The sequence below is a fragment of the Eleutherodactylus coqui genome, chromosome 3 (assembly GCF_035609145.1).
Source record: "Eleutherodactylus coqui strain aEleCoq1 chromosome 3, aEleCoq1.hap1, whole genome shotgun sequence".
NCBI lineage: Eukaryota > Metazoa > Chordata > Amphibia > Anura > Eleutherodactylidae > Eleutherodactylus > Eleutherodactylus coqui.
The window spans coordinates 45,209,204-45,235,615 of record NC_089839.1 but is presented as its reverse complement, the minus strand read 5'-3'; the positions used below and the strand labels follow the sequence as shown (position 1 = coordinate 45,235,615).

At 46.1% G+C, this 26,412-nt stretch overlaps 1 protein-coding gene across 1 annotated transcript in view; it reads right to left on the bottom strand.

The window, feature by feature from the left end:
- PRKCE (protein kinase C epsilon) overlaps positions 1-26,412 on the bottom strand; it is a 331,438-nt gene that overhangs the window by 108,731 nt on the left and 196,295 nt on the right. Inside the window, exons 9-10 of the mRNA XM_066595547.1 lie at positions 25,165-25,379; positions 24,237-24,410 (exon numbers count right to left, since the gene is read on the bottom strand). Coding sequence (XP_066451644.1) covers positions 24,237-24,410; positions 25,165-25,379 — 389 coding nt within the window. The remainder of the gene's footprint in view (positions 1-24,236; positions 24,411-25,164; positions 25,380-26,412) is intronic.

Below are 26,412 nucleotides of genomic sequence, written 5' to 3'. Positions count from 1 at the left end.
AAAAATTGAACTTAATGATCTTCTCTGATAAAGCCGGGCTCACACGAATGGGTCGGATTTCCGCAGCAGAAGACTTGCGATCATTCCCCAAAAGAAATTGTGAATGATCGCGGGTACAAGCATTTTTCCATGCGGATGTACGCTATCCACAGAATATTGTCTGCGCGGAAGAAAGCTCTCTATCCCCCTGCCGGCATTCCAGCTTTTCTATTGAAGTTGCGAATGTCTCCGATGCTCATACACAATCTTAATTGCATATGGGCGACGGAGCACTTGCATCCATTAACTTCAATGGGGGCTGCGATTCAATCAGAGCATGCTGCGATTTTTATTCCGCTTGCATCCTCCCGTCTGAGGGAAACTACGAAAGTTCATGCCTTTCAATGGCCGCATATTACCGCTTCTCATCTGCGCTGGTGCCGATCGCGGAATATGCAAATCAAATCTGCCTGTGTGAGCCCGGCCTAACATAAGGGTCTTTTTACATAGGATAACCTGTCGGGCACAGATGCCTGACAGGTGATCCCAGTGATGACTGTTCCTGTGCTCAGCGAATGGAGATGGAGCGGGGATCCATGTGGCCCAACTGTGTCCATTCACAGTGAACAGGCAGTCTTCCACAGATGAATTATTGCCTGTTCACTTGGGCCAATTTGTCGTTTGCTTGTAAGGTAAGCACAATCTGAACAGCAAACGAATTATCATTTGTCGTTCTGTCTGTGCATCCTTCAGATTCTCGCTGACCACGGGAATCTTAACGGTTTGTCGGGCCGCGTAAAAGATCAACTTCCTTTCCTGTCAGAATATTGGACTCTGAATAAATATTTAAAAATAGAATTAAAATAAATAGATAAAAATTAAGTTTATTTTGGGCAACACATCCTTTTTTAATGAGCAGCAAAAAAAAGCCCCAGTAAACAATGGGACCTCAGAGAACTAACTAGGCTTCAATAATAACCACTAACGGCAACTATGTGTAGATGGAGTAGAATCTTCCCCAAAACCAGGTCACTCCACTGGACAGAGACTCCAGTGTTCGGAGAAGCAGCAGCAAGCAAACATTTCTTATTGGATATGGGACTTGGATTTTACACACTCTGTATGCTAGCATGCAATGGTCCAATTATCAAGTGAACTGATTAATAAGAAACTCAGATGCAGAACGGCTTTATGGATGACTGACCACGTTGGGAAAGACTTCCAGCACGGTGGGATTTAGCACTGCAAGGGCCGGCCGTGTGCTACTACCCCGGCCGCAGAGCAATGCTATGCAGGATTGTTATTGCAGTGTAACTACATTGCACAAACAAACATGGCAAAGGCGGAATTAATTATATCATGTTTTCTTAATAAAAGCTAAGGAAAAGGCTAATTCTCAAGATTAAATAGACTTTTCTTGTGTTAGAAAGCCAATAAAATAATTCACAAAAATGACTGTTTATATTTGCTGGGGAGACTAAACTAAACATTTTAATATGTTTACATGGCAAAATATGGGAACGAATACCTGGTTAGCTATGCAAATCAACCATTGGGATACGTTACACTTAGACTTACACTTTGTTTAACCTCTTAAGGACACAGCCTTTTTAAAAAATTTTTGGCTTTTCCTCCCTTTTAGAGATGAGCGAGCACGCTCGGTTAAGGTCGCGTTACTCGAGCGAGCATCGCTCTTCTCGAGTAACTGCACAAATCACAGTGGTATGAGATATCTATATAGTCGAAGCTAAGGCCGTCACAGATATAGAATTTAAAAATTGAAATTTTATTAGGAATTATTTTAAAAATCAAGGCCAACCAAAGAAAAACAATTACATAAAACGTATAGTGACAGGACAGACAAACAACTAAAAAGAGGGATCTTGGGATGGGTGAGGGAGGGAATTATGTGTCACCAACTCCCGTCTAACCATCACCAGGATCCTCAAGAGTCACTTGTGATTTAGTTGATGGGGCAGATCCCCCTATCAAGGTAAGTATTTAGCACTTGAGGTGTTGTATGATTCGTATGTTCTCCAAATGGAGACTGTTTTTTAATAAAGGTATATATGTTATACGAATCAAGCAAACCACTTTTCTTTTGGGACTCTTGTAGTTTTTAATGTTTGAATCAATGTCGTTTAGTGCATCTGTTTTCACTGTTTTATACACTTTCTGCTTAGATTGCTCCTCAAACCAGTATGGTATTGAGTTTACAGTGTTTAAAGCTTTTCCGTTTATATTGCTCTTGCTCGACGCGTTTCCCTATCGGGGTACTCGATAGTTCATCAGGAGCCGGGCATCGATAAGCCCCTAAATAAGTAGGAAAAGATTTGTTTTAGAATATATATCAAAGATGATCACTAGATAGGTGGCTGAAATACGCCTGTCACTATTCAGAAGATTCCTCAGAGTTGCCTAGTTTATATAATAAACTTGGACCCTACCAATCGTATGGGTCCCAAACGTGCTCTAGTCGTTCAGAATCCAGAAAATCGATTTAAACTGGATATTTCTGGCTCACATAAGGTCTGCCACATTCATGCGGCTCTGGTGTAGAATAGAAAAGCTGTGCATCATGTGCATCCATGAAAATGATGCATATGGTGTGTATCAAAGCTGCCAGAGTTAGTCTGTCCAAAGTGGCACCCAGGTTAGCATAGGACTGTCATATGTCCTCCAGGACTGGTAGCTCCAAGGTTAGTGGCTGTAAGATTAAATATCTATTTGCCTAACATCCAGCAGCGCCTGCAGCTCACCACCAGAGCCGCAGGCGCTGCTGGAGATTACTCCTAGCACTCCTCTTTGCCTTGCTCTATGTCTTCTCTCTTGCTCTACAAGCTACCAGAGCTGACCTCGTCTTACTAATGCAAGCCTTCTAGCTAGCTTAAAAATGCTTTTTGCCATTGTGGCAGTTACTAGTAGTTCCTAGGCTGATTTGGGATATTGTTCCCCGTACGTTATCTTCTTGTTGGGCGAATAGATATTTAATCTTACAGCCACTAACCTTGGAGCTACCAGTCCTGGAGGACATATGACAGTCCTATGCTAACCTGGGTGCCACTTTGGACAGACTAACTCTGGCAGCTTTGATACACACCATATGCATCATTTTCATGGATGCACATGATGCACAGCTTTTCTATTCTACACCAGAGCTGCATGAATGTGGCAGACCTTATGTGAGCCAGAAATATCCAGTTTAAATCGATTTTCTGGATTCTGAACGACTAGAGCACGTTTGGGACCCATACGATTGGTAGGGTCCAAGTTTATTATATAAACTAGGCAACTCTGAGGAATCTTCTATTATTGAATAGTGACAGGCGTATTTCAGCCACCTATCTAGTGATCACCTTTGATATATATTCTAAAACAAATCTTTTCCTACTTATTTAGGGGCTTATCGATGCCCGGCTCCTGATGAACTATCGAGTACCCCGATAGGGAAACGCGTCGAGCAAGAGCAATATAAACGGAAAAGCTTTAAACACTGTAAACTCAATACCATACTGGTTTGAAGAGCAATCTAAACAGAAAGTGTATAAAACAGTGAAAACAAATGCACTAAACGACATTGATTCAAACATTAAAAACTACAAGAGTCCCAAAAGAAAAGTGGTTTGCTTGATTCGTATAACATATATACCTTTATTAAAAAACAGTCTCCATTTGGAGAACATACAAATCATACAACAAGTGCTAAATACTTACCTTGATAGGGGGATCTGCCCCATCAACTAAATCACAAGTGACTCTTGAGGATCCTGGTGATGGTTAGACGGGAGTTGGTGACACATAATTCCCTCCCTCACCCATCCCAAGATTCCTCTTTTTAGTTGTTTGTCTGTCCTGTCACTATACGTTTTATGTAATTGTTTTTCTTAGGTTGGCCTTGATTTTTAAAATAATTCCTAATAAAATTTCAATTTTTAAATTCTATATCTGTGATGGTCTCGAGTAACTGCATAATCATCCAAGAAAATTCAGGGGGGGGGGGGGGGTGGCGGGCGGGGGGGGAGAGTGAGAAAGATCTCTCTCCCCCCCCCTGCAACTCCCCACTCTACTCTGCCGCCCCCTCCCCCTCTCCTGAATTTTCTCGGACGAGTGTGGAGTTACTCGAGAAGATCGATGCTCGCTCGAGTAACTGCCTTAACTGAGCATGCTCGCTCATCTCTACTCCCTATTTTAAAAAAATCTTAACTTTTATTTTATTTATATAGTTTTTTTGCTGTACTACTTTTAAAATATAAAATATCTTTGGGAAAAAAGCCATAACTTTTATATTTTCCCGTTGACATAGTTGTATGACGGCTTTTTTTTTTTTGGAGTACGTATGATTTTTGATCGATTTTTATTATATTTTTTCTTGGAGACGAGGTGACTGAAGAAAGCGCAATTCTGGCCCTGTTTATTGTTGTCCTGATGATGTACACCTTACGGGGTAACTAATGTGTTACTTTGATAGATTGGATTTTTATGGACGCAGCGATACCAAATACGTTTTTGTTTTTTTTCATTTAGATTCTTTTAGTATTAATATGGAAAAAGTTTTTTTTTAAACTTTTATTACCTTTAATTTATTTTTTAATAATTAATAAAACTTTAACACTGATTTTTACATCTTTTTTTAGACATGAACTTGCAATAGTTTGAAGTAGCCACTGTATATTACACAGCCAATTCATTCTTATGACATGTGTGTAATACTTAATTTCTCCTGTGGTGGTGCTGCAGGGAAACTGAACACTTGTTGCCCGATTCCTGCAGAGACCAGAGGTGGTGAAGGGGAGTGCTAGTAGTTGGATGCCTTGTGATAACTTTATTATCAAAGGGGTCTTCTAACAAAAAGAGATGTGTCCAAGAAGTACAACCCCCTTGAAGTAAAACAGTAATAGATTCCAGTGAGGAGAGAAGGATAAAGCTGCCCAATAGAACATAATTGTAAACTGCCTGTGAACTTCAACCTGTGCTTAGACCTGACCCAGAACATTGATATTCCCTAAGACTACACATAATTTATGTTTTATACATATGTACGGATGGGACCCACTGTTTAGAGCATAAGCACTATGGGGAAAATGTCTGATCCCACTTGTGCCACAATTCCTGCATCAAAAAGCACACTTTTGGCGCAAGCATGGTTTTACACAGAAAAGTGACTTTTTGAAGATTATGCTGCATTCACTGATTTTCCAAAAATGGGCGGTGCTCAGCAGAGAGGCAGTGGCCCATGAAATGTACTAGAATATTTACACCATAAACTGGCGTAGATTATATTCAACAAGTGTGCCAGATTTGAACGTCTAGCTGTCAAGTCTGTCCAGGACTGACTTCGAAACAAGGGCTGAACTATGGAAGGTTGAAAACATGTGGAGTCAGTAAAACGTATTTACGGAAAACTAATAGTAGTTAGACGAAGGATCTGTAAAGTAACGGAGGTAAATAACTAAGTACTGTACTGAACTGAGCCCTGAACATCCGTGATTGGAGAACCTGACCTGAATAGAGCAACCCCACTGCTTGCGGAAGACAAGCTCCAAACTCAGAACCGAATAAACAAACCAGAGATTACAGAAAGCTGACCACCACTGACAGTGAACAACTGACAACCGACAAATGACTGGAATGCTGACAGTACAGAGTAAGCTGACTTGACCAGTGTACTTTGATTATAACTGGCATGCTTTGCAGAGATGAGCCAGATTAAATACCATAACAAAGTTACCGACTGGCTGACTGGGCTGTCAATCATCCCAGCGAGGCAATCAGCTAAACAACTCCAGGAAAATTGCTGACTTGACAGCCCAGACAGTCAAACAACAAAATAGCTGAAGGGAGCTATTTCTTCCTAGATCTTCAGCATAGAATAAGACGCATATGCGTCAGCAAGTGCATCACATGGTCTGGAGCGGACGTTGTGATGTCACTCTGGACCCAAGCCTGAAGTAGTAATCTGTTAGCACTGACGGCGCTGTGACCCTGGCCCACCAGGGAGAGAGATACATGCCATTTATTAAGCTGACTCTTAATAAATTAGGCGCATTTCACTCCAGCAAGACCAGCATAGAAACGCCTGTCTTGATATATTTCACTACGTTCCATGGCCATACCTGATAAAGAGTCTAGTTTGATTTGCTCACCAATTCCCATCTTGGATTACATTCTAATGTCTAACCAGATACACTAATGTCAGCAGTAGACACTCATTAAAGGGGCAATTCCCTCAATTACGCAAAGCAACCATTGGCAATGTAGCAAATAAGTCATGCACGTCTTTTGCATCTTTCCCCCATATTTAGAGGGACCTGAACAGTTGAAGTGCCCTTCTCACCCCTCTTCTCTATTGTTTTTACATAAGCAGAGCTCAATCTAGATTGTTTATTTCTGGGTTATGAATGAATAAATTGGTTACTGCATTATCTAAACATCCGCTCCTCATCCTAGTCGTCTCCTGTTTCATCTTCATTCGTCAGAGCTTCTGGAGATTCCACTGAAAGAAAATGATGATAGAGGAGAAATATGAAGTTCTAAATCCATTGGCATCATCCATGACGCAGATGTTAGGGCCAACTTTTGTATAAAACATTTTTGCGAGTTTTTTAATTCCATCGATAAACTGAGGGGGGGGGGGGGGGGGCTTTCCAAGGGACAACGATCGCCTGAACAGTAACTCGAAATAGTGATTAAAGCATTAAAACAAACTGTTGTCTGTGCACTTTTACACACAGCAACTGCTGCTCACGTCTCAAGTTCTGAAAATTGCAGAACGAATTGTTGGGAACAGTCACACGAGTCGAAATAATGTTTGTCAACTAGTTAAGGGGCGTGAAGTTCTTTGGTATGTGTGTGAAATGTTGACCCCTTTGCAACACATGCTCATTGGTTGGTGGGTTCACTGTAGGCACAGGAATACATGTGAGAGGTCTTGGAGTGCACACACACTACCGCAACCAACTGAACAGTCAGTGCTGTGTCCTCTCAGCCTTCTTGGTCCTGCGTGGATTTTTTTGTTCAAATCTGGGTTCGTCTGTTATCAGAGGTAAGCGAGTGTTCTTTCGAAGACCAGCAACTGTTGTTCAGTTGAGAGTTAGTCGCATGAATTTATGTGCCTTCAGGAACCAATGAGCGTTATGTGGGAGGGCATATAACTGACCTCGGAAGGATGGAAGGCTGAACCGTGTGGGCATTGAACTCACAACCTTCAGGTCGTGAGCGAGAGCTTAGGATTGCATTTCTGCTGCCTTATCCCCATGCACCACACAAGGCAACTATAAGAATGATATGTAAAGCAAGCCTTAGAAGGTTGCCATAGTCAACATCCATACAGTGTAAGGATATCACTTGTGGCAGGTACAAACTTTGTTGGTTACACTAAATGGTCTAATCAGGTTCATATACCAGAAATTTACAATCACTTAACTATATGTGGATTGTGGACATGAAAGATATGGAAGAAATGTAAATGTCAGGACAGTGTCCGGGATATGGGGGTCCCTGAGATATCCCGCAACCCCTGTCCCTGCCTACTTGCCCCCCTGGGCTAACCCCCAGGGCGACAACTGGGCGGCGGTCCCTACCCTCACTCGGGAAGCGGGACACGGGAAGACAAACAGACACTGAGACAAAACAACGGTAGAATGGTCAGACAATCCGGGTTGGCAACAAGAGGGTACGCAGTACGGAGGGGTCAGGCAAAAACGTAGTCAAGTCCAAAAGCAGGTGTCAGAAAAGCCGAGGTCACAAGAGCAGTCAGGATAAACGCGGGTGCAGCTGGAGAACCAAACTAACACTGGCAAGGCCTGACAGGAAAGCACACATATTTAAATGCTGTCAGTGCTCCCGCCCCAGAAGCTGATTGGGGCGGGGAGCCTGACAGCAGCAGGGCTAATCAGGGAGGTGCTGGGGGCACGCCCCCAGTCTTGCAGCACAGACCGTTACTAGGGAAGCCAGCCTGGTAGTCAAGTGACTAGAAGCACCAGCTGCCTCCCTAGCAACCCGGCGGCGACCAGTCTTACAGCGGCCCGGGGAGATCACAAGAACCGGGGCTCCCCTCCGCCGCACTCCTGTAGCCCGGGTGGCAGGACCGGTGGTGCGGGCACGGCGGCCCCGAGAGTTGCAGGTTCTGACAGTACCCCCCCTTCTACGGGGGGACACCGGACCCCCATGGCCCGGTGCGGGCTTAAGCGGGAAAGCCCTGTGGAATGACTGGACTAGGCGTGGCGCATGAACGTCCCTGGCAGGGACCCACGTCCTATCCTCAGGGCCAAATCCTCTCCAGTGGACCAGGTACTGCAGCACACCTCTAACCCGTCGGGCATCCACAAGCCTTTCTACTTCATACTCCAGTTCCCCCTGTACCAGAGAAGGCGGAGGCGGGTTCTGGGTGGGTAGAACTGGAGTCACATACTTCTTAAGCAAGTTTTTGTGAAAAACCTTGTGGATCTTCCAGGGGTCAGGAAGTGCCAACTTATATGACACCGGGTTGATAACCTGAGAAACAGTAAATGGGCCAATGAACCGAGGAGCAAGTTTCAGGGAGGGAACCTTAAGTCTCAGATTCTTGGATGATAATAAAACTTGCTCCCCGACCACAAAAGGTGCAGAGATAGTACGTCTTTTATTTGCGTATTTACGCAGTTTCTCTTGGGAACCCTGAAGGTTCTTACGAACCTGGGCCCAAACTGTGCACAGTTCTTCAGCGGATATGTCAGCGGCCGGATTATTCGAGACAACAGGAGTAGAAAGCGAGAACCGGGGATGGAACCCATAGTTACAAAAAAAAGGTGACAGTTGGGTCGACGAGTTAACATGGTTGTTAATAGCAAATTCGGCGAGAGGTAAGTAGTTGGCCCACTGATACTGGTTATCAGAGACAAACAGTCGCAGATACTGGATAAGTTCTTGATTCATCCGTTCCGTTTGTCCGTTACTCTCGGGATGGAAAGCGGAGGAAAAGGACAAATTAACGTTTAGATTTTTACAGAAGGCTCGCCAGAAGCGAGCGACGAACTGAACCCCTCTATCTGACACAATATCCTCGGGGATCCCATGTAACCGAACAATCTCCTTGATGAACATTTCGGACAGAAGTTTGGCGTTAGGCAACTTGCCAAGCGGAACAAAATGAGACATTTTAGAGAAACGGTCAACTATTACCCAAATGACCGTATTCCCCAGCGAGGATGGCAGATCAGTAATAAAATCCATGGACAAATGGGACCATGGCCTGGACGGAATGGGCAAGGGAAGAAGAGGACCCTCAGGACGTCTCCTGAGATTCTTCCCCCTTGCGCAAACCGGGCACGCGGACACAAATACCCGTACATCCTTGGCCATGTGCGGCCACCAATAGAGTCTGGCCACTAACTCCAGAGTACCCCTGATGCCGGGGTGTCCAGCTAGGACTGAAGCATGTGTCTCCTCTAACACTTTCAATCTCAGAGACAACGGGACAAATAATTTGCCTTCCGGAAGGGCTTCAGGAGCAGATTGTTGAGCGGCGTGTATGAGAGGTGAAAGGTCGGAGGAGACAGCAGCGAGGACCACCCCAGGGGAGAGAATGCTCTCAGGCTCAGACTCGGAAGGTTCCGGAGAACCAAAACTCCTAGACAGGGCATCGGCCTTGACATTCTTAGAACCGGGTCTATAGGTAACAACAAAATTGAACCGAGAGAAAAACAAGGCCCAGCGGGCTTGCCGAGCATTTAACCTCTTAGCGGAATCTAGATAGGTGAGGTTTTTATGGTCTGTGAGTACCGTGATCTGGTGATGGGCTCCTTCCAAAAAGTGCCTCCACTCTTCGAAAGCCCACTTAATCGCCAGCAATTCCCGGTTGCCTATATCGTAGTTCCGTTCAGTGGAAGAGAACTTTCTCGAAAAATAGGCACACGGTCTAAGGTTAGTGAGAGTGGAGGGACCTTGGGACAGTACCGCTCCCACACCAAACTCAGAGGCATCTACCTCCACCACAAAAGGGCAGGACAGATCCGGTTGTACTAGGACGGGTGCAGACGAGAACGCCGCCTTTAGGGTATCGAAGGCCCTCAGGGCCTCAGAAGACCAGGTCCTCACATCTGCCCCCTTTCTGGTGAGGTCCGTTAGAGGTTTAGCCACCACGGAGAAGTCTTTAATGAACTTGCGATAGTAGTTGGCGAAGCCGAGGAAGCGTTGAAGGGCTTTCAATGAACCTGGCTGGGCCCACTCCGTGATGGCTTTCACCTTCTCAGGATCCATCTGGAAGTCGCATGGCGTGATGATATACCCTAAGAATGATATCTTTTGTACCCCGAACACACATTTCTCGAGTTTGGCAAACAGCTTGTTATGTCTGAGTCGAGCTAGCACAGTCTGAACATGAGTATGGTGACTCGACAAGTCGGAGGAAAAGACCAGAATGTCGTCTAGATATACAACAACGAACACCCCCATGATATCCTGAAACACTGAATTCATGTACCCCTGAAAAATGGCGGGGGCGTTACACAATCCAAAAGGCATAACTAGGTATTCAAAATGACCGAGGGGGGTATTGAAAGCGGTTTTCCACTCATCCCCCTCCCGAATGCGGATGAGGTTGTATGCTCCCCTGAGATCAAGTTTAGAAAACCATCGGGCCCCAGCAACCTGGTTGAGGAGGTCAGGAATGAGTGGAAGAGCATACTGGTTTCGGACTGTGATTTTATTTAGCTCTCTATAGTCAATACAGGGCCGGAGACCCCCATCCTTTTTCTCAACGAAGAAAAACCCGGCACCCACCGGGGATTCTGAGGGCCGGATGTGTCCCTTGGCCAGGCTGTCCTGGATATAGTCCCTCATGGATTCTCTCTCTGGAACCGTAACATTATAAATGCGGCCCTTAGGAAGTTTGGCCCCAGGAATCAAGTCGATTTTACAGTCCCACTCCCGGTGAGGGGGCAGAGCTTCAGATAACTGTTTGGAGAACACGTCAGAAAACTCGGAGAGGTAATCTGGTAGGGGGCTCCCCTCGCAGGTGGAGATTCCCACCTTCACCGAACAAAGGTGGTTGGCACAGCGGGGACCCCACTTTACCAGTTCCAGCGTGTCCCAATTTACTACCGGGTTGTGCTCCCGGAGCCAGGGGAGACCTAGGACGACGTCCACAGACAGATCTCTCATCACTAGAAAGGTGCAGGTTTCCACGTGTAAGGCTCCTATCGTAAACCTTACTTCAGGGGTAACCAGATTAACAACCCCTGCTTGCAATGGAGTGGAGTCCACTCCTGAAACCAAAATCGGAGTCTCTAAATGTAACAAAACCCCGGACAGTTGAGCAACGAAATTAAAGTTAACGAAATTAGCCGCAGCCCCAGAATCAACGAAGGCTTGCCCAGTACGGTGGAAAGCATGAAATTCTAGGGTGCAAGGCAATAACATTTTGGACAACACAGGGAGTACCTTGGCTCCTAGACAGTCCCCCCGACAACTGCCTAGGAGCGGAAGTTTTTCCTGCCGTGGCTTCTTAGCGCAGGTAGCAATGTGGTGACCCGGCTCCCCACAGTAGAAGCAGAGGTTCTTCTTCAGGCGGTATTCCCGTCGTTGCTTGGGGTTCATGGCTCCCAGCTCCATGGCCTCGGTGGTGGGAGGTAAAAAGGTCGGGTCAGTCGAAGAAGTAGGCGTGGGGAGTGGGGTGGTCCGAGCGGCGTGTCTGGCCCTCAAACGTCGGTCGGCTCGAATAGCCAGCGACATGGCTTGCTCTAGGGTTCTAGGCTCCGGGTGGGCCACGAGTAGGTCCTTAAGACCCTCAGACAGACCGGTCAAAAATAGGTCTTTTAGGGCGGCATCATTCCACCCGGACTCTGTACAATGTTGGCGGAATAGAGCGCAGTAGTCCTCCGCCATCTTGCGACCCTGTCGCAGGGCCAGAAGCTTGGAGACTGCGTAGCCGGCCCGGTCGGGTTCGTCATAAATCTGACCCAAGGCGGAAAAAAAGGCGTCAAGGGATAGTCGGGGGGGAGAGCCAGCCGGTAACGAGAAAGCCCAATTTTGGGGCTCTCCCCTCAGGCGGGTAATTACGATTCCCACTTTCTGGTATTCAGTACCAGAGGAGTGGGGGCGGAGATCAAAGTAGAGCTTGCAGCTCTCTCTAAATGCAAAAAACTGATCTCTCTCTCCGGAGAAGCAATCCGGAAGCGTGGCTCGAGGTTCTGACATTGTTCCTGGAGCGGACGAGGGCTGCATGGGACCTGCAGCTGCCACTTGTTCCTGTGGCTGCAAGCGGGCTGTTAGGTCCTGGGCAAGGGTCGTAAGGACCTGGACCTGGTCCGCTAACGCCGCCACGGCCTCCATCGAGGGGCTCAAAGTTGCCGGGCGGATGCAAGGGTCTGACCCTCGTTCGGCCAGTGTTACTGTCAGGACAGTGTCCGGGATATGGGGGTCCCTGAGATATCCCGCAACCCCTGTCCCTGCCTACTTGCCCCCCTGGGCTAACCCCCAGGGCGACAACTGGGCGGCGGTCCCTACCCTCACTCGGGAAGCGGGACACGGGAAGACAAACAGACACTGAGACAAAACAACGGTAGAATGGTCAGACAATCCGGGTTGGCAACAAGAGGGTACGCAGTACGGAGGGGTCAGGCAAAAACGTAGTCAAGTCCAAAAGCAGGTGTCAGAAAAGCCGAGGTCACAAGAGTAGTCAGGATAAACGCGGGTGCAGCTGGAGAACCAAACTAACACTGGCAAGGCCTGACAGGAAAGCACACATATTTAAATGCTGTCAGTGCTCCCGCCCCAGAAGCTGATTGGGGCGGGGAGCCTGACAGCAGCAGGGCTAATCAGGGAGGTGCTGGGGGCACGCCCCCAGTCTTGCAGCACAGACCGTTACTAGGGAAGCCAGCCTGGTAGTCAAGTGACTAGAAGCACCAGCTGCCTCCCTAGCAACCCGGCGGCGACCAGTCTTACAGCGGCCCGGGGAGATCACAAGAACCGGGGCTCCCCTCCGCCGCACTCCTGTAGCCCGGGTGGCAGGACCGGTGGTGCGGGCACGGCGGCCCCGAGAGTTGCAGGTTCTGACAGTAAAAGTGTTAGCCCGTTAAAATCATCTATCAACTGTCCACTGGAGTTTTGACCACTGGGACTCTCAGGGATCGAGAGAACAGTAGTCACCAAGTCAAACAAGTGAATGGTGTGATGACCACTCCATTCACTATCTATAGTAGATGATAAACAGCTTTTAATATTTTGGCCCATTTTGGTTAAAAAAAAGTTACATGGAAAATTTTTAAGATTCTCAATTCCTGAAACATCTTTAAGGAAATCTGTCATCAGAGAGGCCCTCTTTAAAGCAACCTTCCAGTTCCAGACAAACCAAGATGATTGCACTGTTTTTCTGACTACCTGATGCATACTGTGTATTGATATTCTAAGATACTACACACTTTGGTCGACGCTACTCACATGCAATCAAGCAGCATGTAGTGTCTTGACCCTATCTGTGTCGCATCTTCATTGGCAAAGAAGCCAATCAGGCTTCGACTTCCATTGTCACGTGGAAAGACAGAACATGTGGTCATGGGGGACGTACACAACAATGGTCCATAAGGCAGATGTTTGCAATCAACTACCTAACAAGTACATACAATCTTTTCATCGCCCTAAGTAAAGGAAAGGCTTATTCTCAGCAAGTAAAGACTTTCCAACCGGAGCATGATATGTCCTCCTGTAGTGCGCCAGGTCTTGGCTGGCTGATCGATCTTACGCTGAAGTATTTCTGTCACTTAATTTTAGGCCAGGTCTCAACCAATGTCTAGAAGGTAAATTAAACAATGGGTACAGTGTATGACTATAGCTCTTCCCTTGGTTATTCCCATGCATCTGCATAACAAAGGTTGCCTGTGCTTTCTAGAGGAACAGGTATTTCTTATGCAGGTGCCCAGAAATTATAGTGAAGGGAGTACACAACAGTAGCATACAGGTTAGCTATGTGGCTGACATGAGATCCACAAACAATGGAAGTCAAAGCCTGACTGACTGCCACATGGTGCCTCAGCTAATCAGCCCAGGAGGTGCCCTAATTAGCATATGGCACTGGTCTTTCAAGAGGAGTTTGGGGTGCTGTTCAATAGGTGCAAAATCTTCAGCTGAATCACATTACAGAGAACATCTTATAGAGTTCTTTAATGAAGTGACCCTTCTGTCCCAGACAAAACCAGATGGCACACTGATTCACTGACTACCTGATGTAAGACACTACATGCTGCTTGATTGGTCAGTGCTACTCGCATGAGCAGTGCTGGCCAATCAGAGAAGTGTGTAGCATCTTAGACTATCAAGGGACAGTATGCATCAGGCAGTCAGAAAAGCGGTATAATCATCTTGATTTGCCTGGAACTGAAAGGTTGCTTTAAAGAGGGCCTGTCTGATGACAGATTCCCATTCAGATGTTTCAGGGATTGAGAATCTTAAAGGGATTTTCCATGTTTTTTTTTTTTTAACCAAAATGGGTAAAAATAATAAAACAACCTATAGCCAACCGTCCCACACCCCCACAGCTCGGGCAACGCATTTCCCGTTCTCCGTGTTGCGTCTGTTTACAGGCTGCAGTCAGTCTGTAGAGGGCATGTCACAGACTGCTGCAGTTATTTACAGGAATCAGTGGTGCTCTGTGATTGGCTGCAGCTGTCTGTGGTGTTCCATCTGCAGACTGACTGCAGCTTGTAAGAAGACAAGGTGGGGATAATGGGAGATGCGGCGCTGGAGTTGTGGGGTCCAAGCTACAAAAAACAGTATTGACATGAAATGGTGTAAAAAAATCTTACAATATACCAAATGGGACGTGTATAATATAATTATTATGTACAGTGTCGTGTTGTGTGCGATTAGTACTGGCCAGATTTCTGTGTGTTAGCTTTCGACTACTCAGAGTCTAAGGTCTCCTAATTTTTTCCTTGGGGATAGAGGCAGATCGAAACATGGGTCACATTATAGAAGATGCTGACATTTTTCGGGGATGAGCAAGACAGCTGGCGGCATCATCCAGAGCACAGAACCCACGTGACAACGGCTGGAGTTAGAAGCGTTTTCAATACTTAATATCCACCTTAAGTTGCGTGCAATGACATCCATCGACCTTCATCATCAGTTGCGTGAGTCTTGGTGAAGATATCATGGACGTGAAAAATTTATGTTTGTGTGTGTGAAAGTTCAAAGAAGACCAAACGGTGTGTGAGAATGAACCAAGGAGCCTCAGCCATGTACCCGCCGTTCTAACTAGATGATTGCGAGAGTGGGGCAGGTTGTTATGGAGGATCACCGACTGATTAGCGGAAAAGACTGCTTGTAAAATCAGCATTCCCGTAGGATATGTGCACACAAGCCTACGTGAAGACCTGAAGATGCGGAAAGTTTCCTCAAGGTGTGAGCTGCAAATCCATCAAGACAATGCCCCAGCTCATCGGGCGGTCCTAATTCATGACAACATTGAAGTGGTTCCTCATGCTCCGAACTCACCTGACTTTGCCCCTAGTAATTTTTGGCTTTTTCCAACGATGAAGGACACTCTCCATGGTCACATATTTTGCAGTTGTGCTGCTCTTGTACCAGCGATTTTCCGGTAGACCAAACAGACCGCTAAAGAAGGGTTTGCAGCAGCCATGTGATCATGACATCGGCGTTGTGAAAAATGTGTAAGTCAAGAAGGAGAAATAACAATACTTTCAGCTTTCTGGGGTGAAAGGTTTTTAGAAGAAATCAGGAGACCTTAGAACTTGAATGCACCTCGTAACTCCAAACTCATGCAGTACTATGCATCTAAGAGCCTAAACATGTTTGGACGCTGTTTAAATCTTGTGGTTTCTTATTTTCTCTCCATCCCCCTAGAGAGCACGCACTATACTTAGATTCATTAATTTCCATTCCTGGAATAAATGTTCCTAAAATGCACAGAAAGAAAAACACGAAGGGCAGACATGAAGTAAGATTATGCTGGCTGTCGCGGCTTCAATGACAACACATTTATCTGCATTGGGTTGGAAACGTTCGCATTACTGGTAATTTACCATTTATTTAGTTCGCGGCACCACCGTGTGATCATTGGTGTATGACAACGTGATGTGCAAAAATCAATGCAGCAACCATTTCAAATAAAAAGTGAAGCGACTTTGTAAATAGTCTTGATTGACAATACTCTACCGATTTTTGTCAACAGATCTTAGGCAGACCTGTGTGTCTGCACCCCCTTCTACACTGCAGCGGCTGCAAGCCACTCGGATCAGCAGCCCCATGGTCAAGCTAAGTTCCACCTCCTCCTGCCAGAGATTTAGCAAGGCAGAGGGGAGAGAGTAAGAGAGGCACTATGAGTGCTAGAGAATGAAAGCACTTGCAAGTACTGAAGGGAGACTCAACTTTCTTCGGTGATATGGGCGATGACGCAGATAGCGCATCACCGCCCCAAAGATATAGCCAAAGGCTAGGGATATTTTGGACTTTTCTCAGTGCCTCAGGCACACTTTATAAGGAATTAAAGCTGCGTCACAGCAGCATCATAGCACAGCACAGGGAGCAGCAGTGTAAGAGAGAAGCAGCACCAACTGTGTGAAGCATCAGCGACAGCTAACAGAGGAAGTGACGGAGGCCGTCACCATCACAGCCGTATGTGTAGCCATACCCCCATGCTGGTGGACGACCAGGGGAGATGCTAGAGAGCAAAGTGACCTCAAGAGGGCCCTGATGACTGACAGCATGCAGCCAGATGGAAGGCAGCAGAGGCTGCCAGACTGCAACCAAGAGACAGGAAGATGACGCGGAAGAGACGACTCCCATGTAAGTGGGGCTGGTCTTCAACAAATAGGTGTGCACACCGACAGGGACAGAAACAGACAGCAGGACATTTTAAAACATCTCTGTAAAGGTAGATAAGGATTGCCTGGACGCTTATAGTCCAAAAGCCCCTTTATGCGCAATGATTATCGCTCAAAAGCCATCTTTTGAGCGATAATTGTTGCATGCACATATGCCCATCTTTCAGTTACCTGCCGAACGATGATTTTATGTTCGGCATAAAATCCATTGTTCAGCTGAAGAGCTGATAGCAGGGACATGATGCTGTGTTCTCCGCAGGGAGCGCTGATAACATTGTTTTAGCTGTCAGCCCCGCTGCAGAACAAAGGGAATGTATTCAGAGAACAGACCACCTGCTGTTCTCTGAAAATAGCTCCAGGTGGCTCACACACATTAATAAGCTACTAATTGGCATCAGTACCAATTAGTAGTTTATGCGAAATGATCGCTCAAAAGTTATCTTTTGAGTGATCATCTTTGTGTGTAAATAGGCTCTAAGGGCTGAGTCACACGGGCGTTTTTACGTGCATATATACGCACGTAAAAACGCCCGTGTGACTAAGCCCTCTGGGTGGCCCTGAAGTGTTTAAGTAAGGCCTCAGTTTCAGTGGGATGTTTTGCTGTTACCAAATTAACCCTTTCCAATCCACTGTCTGACGTCTGAAGACATTATGATTTAAGGCTGTACAGCTCCAATGTTGGAAGATGTCCGTCGGGGTTCTCTTACTGTATATTGCCAGCCTCTCTGCTGTTGGAGCCTATCCAACGTGTCACCTCATGCAATACTGGCTTTAGCCAGCAGATAGCGCTGTTGTATAACAGCAGAAAAAGAGTAAGCCCCCTAGGAAAACCAGGATACAAATTGGATTGGAAAGGGTTAAAGGTGATGCACTTGAGTGTTACATGTAACGTGTTGTAAAACTATATGTAGTGTTCTGTGCAACGTTTAAGTATAACAAGCTCCCCTATGGAGCGATATCTTCTAACCATTGTTTTTTTTTTGTAGAAAAAAAATATGCTGGCTTCTCCTCCGTTTGTCACCGCTGCGCCATCACATACCTTCCACCTGCTTCATCGGCATGTCTAAGATCTCTGCATTCTGTCACTGAATGGGAACATTCGTATTACAGCCAAAGGCTAAAAACCATTAAGAGGTAATCTGAATCTTCGGAAAAAAGACCAGTAGGCCAGTAAATAAAAACTGGTGGGGGACCGCCTGAGTCTCTGCTCTGGATTGAAATGGGATTATATAGGTGAACAGAGTGGGGGTTGGGGGGGTTGTTAATTTTATAGAGTTTGCCGATAGTTTTTTTCTTTTCAAGGAGTTTGCGTACCCCTTTATTACTTCTAATATTTCTCACAGCTATAGGTAAAATGCATCACCCTGGAGCTCACAGAGGATAATCTAGAATGGATACAATTACAGTACAGCAAACCTCAGCTAGCTAATGTTAGACTCTTTACTTTTAAAGGAGTATTACCACTTCAGCATTTTATGGCCGAGATGGGAAAACCCGGCCTTCTGTTTCTGACCACCTTCAGTGCTTTTCACATAGCTTTTATTATTTAGGGAATAAGAGCTATGGAAGCAGCGTAGCGCAGCGTGATACACTGTCTTCATAACTCCCATTCACTTCAATAGGAGCTGTGCAAACAGCGCTGCGCTGAAGTGCTCAACTGTTTTCGTAGTTACTGGCCGGGTGGCCAGTAACTATAGCGGGGATTACCATTAGAGTTGAGCGAACATACTCTGCCGAGCTTAATGCTCGTTCGAGTATTAGCGTACTCGATGGTGCTCATTACTCGAACGGGCATCGCGCCGTGTTCAACCCCGCCCCAGTTTTTGGCTCCTCCCCACTGTGACGTGCCTGTTTTGGCCCCTCCCCACCGCCGCGTCCCGGCATTGCACATACAATAATGCTTGAGTCTCCCATTGTAGTCAATGGGGTTCGTTACTCGAGTAGAGCTCTCAAATTTTACGAAAAGCTCGACTCGAATAACGCGGACCCGAGCATTTGGGTGCTCGCTCATCTCTAATTCCCATCTCAGCTATGAAAGCCAAGATAGGAATACTCCTTTAAGTAAGGTCTTCTTTCTTGGCTTTTATTCTATTGATAGAGGTTAAGCATGTTTATCCTTTCTTTACAATCAAATTGATCCTTACAGAGGTGGGCTGCATTCCCACGAACGTATATCAGCTCGATTCTCACGCCGAGCCGATATACGTTGTCCTCATGTGCGGGGGGGGGGGGGGATGGAAGAGCCAGGAGCAAGAACTGAGCTCCCGCCCCCTCTCTGCCTCCTCTCCGCCACTCTGCACTATTTGCAATGAAAGGAGGCGGGACGGGGCAGGGCTAAGTTCCGAGAATTAGCCCCGCCCCCGTTCTGCCTCTCCTCACTGCAAATAGTGCAGAGGGGCGGAGAGGAGGCAGATAGGGGGCGGGAGCTCAGTTCCTGCTCCTGGCTCTTCCACCCCCCCCCCCCCCGCACATGAGGACGACGTATATCGGCTCGGCATGAAAACCGAGCTGATATACATTCGTGGAAATGCAGCCTTAGGGCTGTTTCACACCAGCGTTTCTGCTTTCCATCTAACTATCATGGCAACAGCAAAACAGAAAGAAAACATTTCAGTTTCCCTGCTCAGAGAAATGCATTGAAACTAAAGACTTTCAGTTTCAACCCATTTCTCAATTTTCCATCCCTGTTCCGTTTTTAGACTGCTGCTGTTTTGTTTCAAGTTCAAAAAACACATCAAAATCTTATTATTTTCTTTACATTGTAGTCCATGAGAGACTAGAAAAATGGAAAGAAATCCGTTTTCATCTGCTTTTCCTTTCTGTTTTTGTATCGACGAGAAAAAAATAACGAACGGGGAAGAAGAACAAGCTAAGGAGTACGAAAAAAAGGATCCATTTAAAATACTGAAAAACGTAAGTGAAATGGAACTGAATGGAAAGCATACTCTGTTTTTTTAAGGATCTGTTTGATGCATCTGCCCGAATGTTATTTGTAAAACAGTAAAAGCCCCCAAAATGTTAGTGTGAACTCAGCCTGATTCGTCATTTCAGATAACTTTTCAGAATAAGCTGCCCTGTGTACATGAGGAGTAACACTGATTCTGGCAATTATATCACTTGCATTTATTACCAGGTTTTCTCTCTACAGGCTGAATCTCTAATTCTTAGTTTTCCCTAAGCTGGTGGGTGTAGACTAGCTGCTATGATGTGTCCCCTATACTGCACACGTAGGAAGACAGAATCTCTTCTCCCTCTCTGTAGTACACCCTCATAGGGACCAGCATCATGGAGGACATTATACAGCAGTATTGAGCACTGCAGCTGTGAATCCAACACTGGGGTGAGCAATGTATTTGCTTCTGTGGCTCTGTCTCAATGCAGTTGCTTCCTCTTAACTCCTCTGTTCTCCGTAGACATTTATGGGCAGCAGCTGTAATCTGATCTCTCAGTAAACTGATAATCTGCCTAGTGTCTCAAGGCAGATCTTACAGTTAACCCAGAATTATCATTTCAGGAGGCATATGATGAGAAGAAATGATTGATAAGTGGAGAAAAAGGCATTACACAGTTTCTTAGATTCACTTATACTACTGATTTATCCAGTTGGTTGAAAGTATAGTGCAATTAAATTTATCAGAAAAGCAAGAATGCATATAAAAAAATAGAAATGTTTAACTATATTTGCTCATTTGAGCATGATGACCTGTGAATCCCAGACTGAGAAGCAATATGATATTAACTGTATTTTGTGCATTATGGATATGTTTAACCTAAATCGGGAAGATCATTGTATTGGATCTTGAATAAAGACTATCAAGCACTCTGCTGCCATCTAGTGGTCTTCCAGGATACGATAGAAAGTTTTGAATTTAAAGGGGTTGTTCGCCCACAGAGAATTAAAAATAAAAAAAATAGCTTAGAACGCTCTAGCATAATAAAGGAAGTAATACTCACCTTACTGCTCCCCCACCGATCACAATCTGATGTTTCATGTGGTCCCCTGCTGGTCTCTGTACTTCCTGGTCCCTGTTAACATGGGCATGTGAACGCTGCAGCTGATCACTGACCACGGCGGTGACCTGCTACAGCCACTGATTGATTGCAGCGGTCACATGTCCACGCCAACAGGGACCAGAATGTATGGAGGCCAGCAGGGTACCCTGCGAAGCACCAGATCGAAGTGGCGGGGGATCGTAAAGGTGAGTATTACTACATTTTTATTACATTAAAGCATTCTGAGCATTTGGGAAAAAAATGTAAATGGCCAGACAGCTGCTGTAAATTAAAGGAAACGTTTTATGTATAATTAAGATTAATCAGGGGCCGCAGAGTATGTTAATTAGATACCTGAAGTCACTAGGGCGGGCACAGCACTGCCAATTGTGGAGTCAAGGTCTGTAAATCACACCAGCTCCTGTGTGATTCACAAACCCCTCTGCTAATATCAGTGCTAGCAGCTGCATTCCCAGGGGACCATGCCTAGCGCAGGATGGGTGTGATTTACAAACCATGACTTCATGACTGTGCCCGCCCCAATGACTCCAGGTATCTAATTAGCTGCGACCCCTGATTAAACTTAATTTCCTACAGAAATGCTAACATAATGAGTTTACCAAGGATATAGTTACAATAGCATTCAAAAGCCCTATTCCACCATGCCCTCGGTTTAATATGACCAAAGATAATGACAAGTTCCCTTTAAGGCTCGTTCACATGAGCGCTGTTTGCACGCAGTATCGCCGTGTGAAAAGATCGATGTTCATTTACGCAGTGGAAAAAAATGCGCAACGATTGAAATGGCTAATAATTCTAAGGAGTTACGGTTTTCTTTTTCCTGCTCAATTACTCTGTGTTTCACACATCTCCTAGTGTATTTTGCGTGCGTTTGCACATCCCCATTGACTTTTATGGGGACTTTGGGTGCGCAAATGCGCAGGAAAATAGAGCATGCTGCAGGCTTTTTTGCTTGACCGAAATGTGCGGAAAAAATACGTGAATGTAAAAGAACCCACCCATTGAAATCAATGGGTTCTATTCTCTCTGTATTGCATGCATGTATCAAGGGCTAAAGTTCGTAGCACTCTGAGCACCTAGCAACAATGCTTTCTAATTTTGAGTCTGAAGACTCAGCAGCCCCAATTATTCTGGTTTATAGGCTGTATAGTTGGCTGCAAGGTGGAAGAATCAAAGTGAGGGCTAATTCACACAAGCGTATATCGGCTGGCGTTTTCACAGCTGGCCGATATATGCTACCATGCGATACACGGGCTCGGTGTATATGCAGTCAGCCAAGGGCTCGGTGTATATGCAGTCAGCCAAGGGCAGACAGCTTAGCTCTGCTAAGCTATCTCCACCTTCCCTCCCCCTTGCCAGTTCACTTCCTCTCTCCTCCCCTCCAGCTGTTTGCAATGAGAGGGGGTGGGACAGGGTGGATCTTAGCCCTGGCCCCTACCACTGAAAACAGCCAGAGGGGAGGAGAGAGGAAGAGAGAAGGGGGAGACAGCTTAGCAGAGCTTAGCTGTCTCCCCTTGCTCGATGGCACATACGCCGAGCTAGTACATCGCATGGTAGCGTATATCAGCCGGCCATGAAAACGCAGCCCCAATTATTCTGGTTTATAGGCTGTATAGTTGGCTGCGAGGTGGAAGAATCAAAGTGAAGGCTTATTCACACGAGCGTATATTGGCCGGCGTTTTCACGGTATACGCTACCATGTGACACACGGGCTTGGCGTATATGCAGTCGGGCAAGGGGAGACAGCTTAGTTCTGCTAAGCTGTCTCCCCCTTCTCTTCCCCTCGCCAGTTTACCTCCTCTCATCTCCCCTCCAGCTGTTTGTAATGGGAGGGAGCAGGACGGGGGTGGAGCTAAGCTTCCGCCCCTCCCCTTGTCCGCAGCCAGCAACGGGAGGGGGAGGTGGAACAGGGTGGAGCTTCACCCCCTCCCAATGCAAACAGCCGGAGGGGAGGAGAGAAGGGGAGGGAGTTTAGAAGTCACGCTTCGGCTCCCTTCTCCGGCTGCTGTCATTGGCTCCCATAGGAGTGTATAGCAGCGGCCATAGTCCGGCCAGGGAGATAGTTACTTTCCTGTCCGGCGTGAAAGCGCCCGGCTGGGTGCTTTTACACTGCTGGAGTGTGCCTGTGTGATTTGATGCATTGGAATCCAAGCATCAGATGGTAGCGTATATCGGCCGACCGTGAAAATGATGGCCGATATACGCTGGTGTGAAAAAGCCCTGAATCACATTTTGAATAATCATTATTTCTTAGACTACAATTAGGCCGGTTTCATATGGGCGAGAAAATGGCACGATTTCCGCGCAATGCGAAAGTGAGTGAAAATGCAGATTTATGAAACCAATCATTTTCAATGGTTTCATTCTCATTTGTGATGTTTTCACTCACGCGATGTTGCGTGGAAAAAAAACACTCAGCATGTTCTATCTTTTTGCAATATCGCCCATTGTTTTCGCTGGAGCTGGTGGCAGCAGTGCCGGCCTCATTGAAAGCAATGGGAAAACTCTGCGATCCAGTGCCACGGCTATGGCAACTGCGGCTGGGGAATCCCTCCATCGTTGGTCGGGAGGTGGGAATCCCTTCATCGCTGGCGGGAAAAAAGGGATCCCCGTAGTGATGCAAGTCTGTGTTCACATGAAAACGCCTTGCATCGACGGGGCTTTTACACGGTGGAAAGTGCAATATAAGGCCGTGAATAACGGCCTGATATCGCCCTCGCCCGTGTGAAAATAGCTTTACAGATCAGTGTCTTCCCTGCAAAATGCAGAAGTAGCTACACTGATTGCAGCCGACACCTGGATTTGTCCTAGTCACTGAACTGAGTAGTCTAGGTGCTGGCTGCAATTAGTGTAGCTAAGCTTGCATTTTGCAGGGGAGAAACACTGATGTGTAATAGCTACCTCTGACTAATTTCACACGGGCTAGTGCGATATCGGATCGTAAAACGTGTCCTGATAGCGCACTTGCCAACATGCAATGTCCCCCTGGATGTAAAGCGTTTTTGTGTTAAAACCGCCTCGCATCACTTCAGAGAAGTAGGGATCGCGGAGTGTTTACCATTGTTTTCAATAAGGAAACCTTGCATCGCATCGCACTCGCATGCACCTAGCATGTGGTGCAATGCTGTGTCGGCACCATTGAAAACAATGCGAGGGCACGCCCAAAGACAGGACATGCCGCGATTTTGTTCATTGCATCACAGTGCACCGTTTCTGTAGCTCCTATTCACTTTAATGGTAGCTATGGAGCGCGCAGCTGTTTACGTAGTTACCGGCTAGACGGCCAGGTGGCCGGTAATTTTAGTTACCCCTTTAAGGCACTGCCCGTTAGTGTTCTAAGTACACACCTCTCACATATTGCTATGACTGGTATGGTTGATGGTGTCAGTTTCCGCTCAGTATTACACACATCACTAGTTACGTTACCTTAGTCTGAAAGCAGCAGTAAAGTTGTGTCAGGTACGGATGTTTTCTTGCCAGAGCCAAAATCCTCTTCTCTGTCATAGTGCAATCTACATCATCATCTTGTAATATGACGTCCTTCTTCAGGACCTTCACAGCATAGACTTCATCTTTACCTTTTAGCTCAGCAAGCATAACCTAAAAATGGAAGGCACAAATCACAATGGAGGAACACATGAAACATATAAATTCAAGACCGAAATATGGTCAAAACTCCAAGACAAAGGAAAAATTTTGGATTTTTGCCTACTATTTTCCATGTGGATGGCTGTGATTGTTTCATTAAGCGGCGCAGTGATTGGCTGAGCCGCAGTGCTCAAAAACCAATCAGAGCAATCATTTGCTGGAGGCGGGGATTTACAAACCCTGTTACCAGCAAGTGATCTTCTGTTGGCTCAAAGAATTGCAAGGAAGCCTGCTGAAACCACGGAGACCAGCGGGAGGGACCCAGACGGCACCTGCTAGGTAAGTATAGCTTTTTTTTTTCATGTAGTGTAGCTAGGGTTCAGGTTCATTGATGTGAATAGGGATGATCTGCAGTACCACACACAACACATAGGCAGGTCGAGTGTTTTTTTTTTTGTGAGAAAGCAGCCATCTTTATTAGGGTGGTTTTACATCTGCTTTCGAACCTCGGGCCGGAGGTTCCGCTGCAGATCCGGCTCAAAATACCAAAAGCAAAAGCGCTGCAAGCTGCATGTCTAAAAGCCGGGCAGCTGAGCGAAAGTTCAACAGACCGCATTATAGTCAATGGAGTCCGTTCGGCACTGTTCACTTCCGTCCATTCGGCCAAGGGTATTCCTGCTCCCCAAACAGAAAGCGGAACCCCAGGCAGGTGTGAGACTGCCCTTATTAACCCCCATCCCCTTCTTGATAACTTCACACTTCTTACCTTTCCAAAACTGCCTTTTCCTAATACTTTGATGAAGTTGAAATCCTCCAGACCTATCCTCTTTGCCTGGTGAATTTTCAGCTCCCCATTCTCTCCGTTTTCTCCGGTTATTGTCAGCTGACTGTCCGTTGATGCAGTTGCTGCTGCTTTGTGCTCTTCTCCTCGGTTGTCAAATGAAAGTGCTTTTCTAATGTTATTTTCAAGTTCTTTAATTTCTAAATGAAAACAAAAAAAAAAACTTTCAAAAAAAAAAAAAAAAAACACAGCCGGCTAACGAACATATACAATTCTGGGGCAACTTTTCTTAAAACTCTGCATCGTGCTGTTCCTCTGTTATTCCTCCTGGAAATGTATGAATCGTACAAATCTTGACACTGTATAATCAGTGTTGACCGTGTCAGACTATGTAGGGACATAACATACTGACAAAGGGGAGTGGTCACTTGTCAATTACAGTTGTAGCAAAGTAGAACTTGGCTGGGATAACTTTCTGTGACAAGTTCTTTAATACAGCCAATGTAAAACTATTGAAAGGGCAAATAAACTGTGGCACAGAGAGTTAGCATTATGCATTAAGTCAAGTTAAACTTTGCTAAATCTGTACTCCTACATTTCCAGAAGAAATAACTTTTTTTGAGTCACTAGCATATTTTTTTTGCAATTGCAGCAGGCTGCAGGTTTGTTTTTTTTCTGGTGATTTTGTATAGGCTTTTTAAGGCTGGGCTCACACAGGGTGGATTTGCCGCGGAAATTCCATCTGGAGGGTCCGCCTGCGGCTGCTAATCCCTCATTTAGCCAGCCATGTGGATGAGATTTCTCGGCCCCACGGGACGGCGAATCCGTTGCGGCAAAGCCAGCGTGGAATCGCCGGCCGCAAGCATGTCCATTCTTTTTTTTTCTTTCTGCTGCGGCCGCGCTCTCCTCTATGGGAACGCCGGCCGCAACGGAAAAGCGTGCCCCCAAGCCACTTCAAAACACGCGGCTAAGTGCAGCGGGTTTTGAAGCAGCGCTTTCCCGGCATAAAGTTTGCGTTTTTTCGCTGCAGCCAAACCGCGAGATTTCCGCCAGAAATACGCCGTGTGGGAACTCAGCCTAAGGGGGTAAAGAAACGATTAAAAAACATGCAAAAAAAGAAAAAGGGTGAATACCAAAAAAAAGACACTAAAACATGTAGCAGTTAAAAAAAAAAGTAGGCTTTTTTTTACATTTTAAACACAACACAAACATTGTGCATGAAAAAAGCCAAAA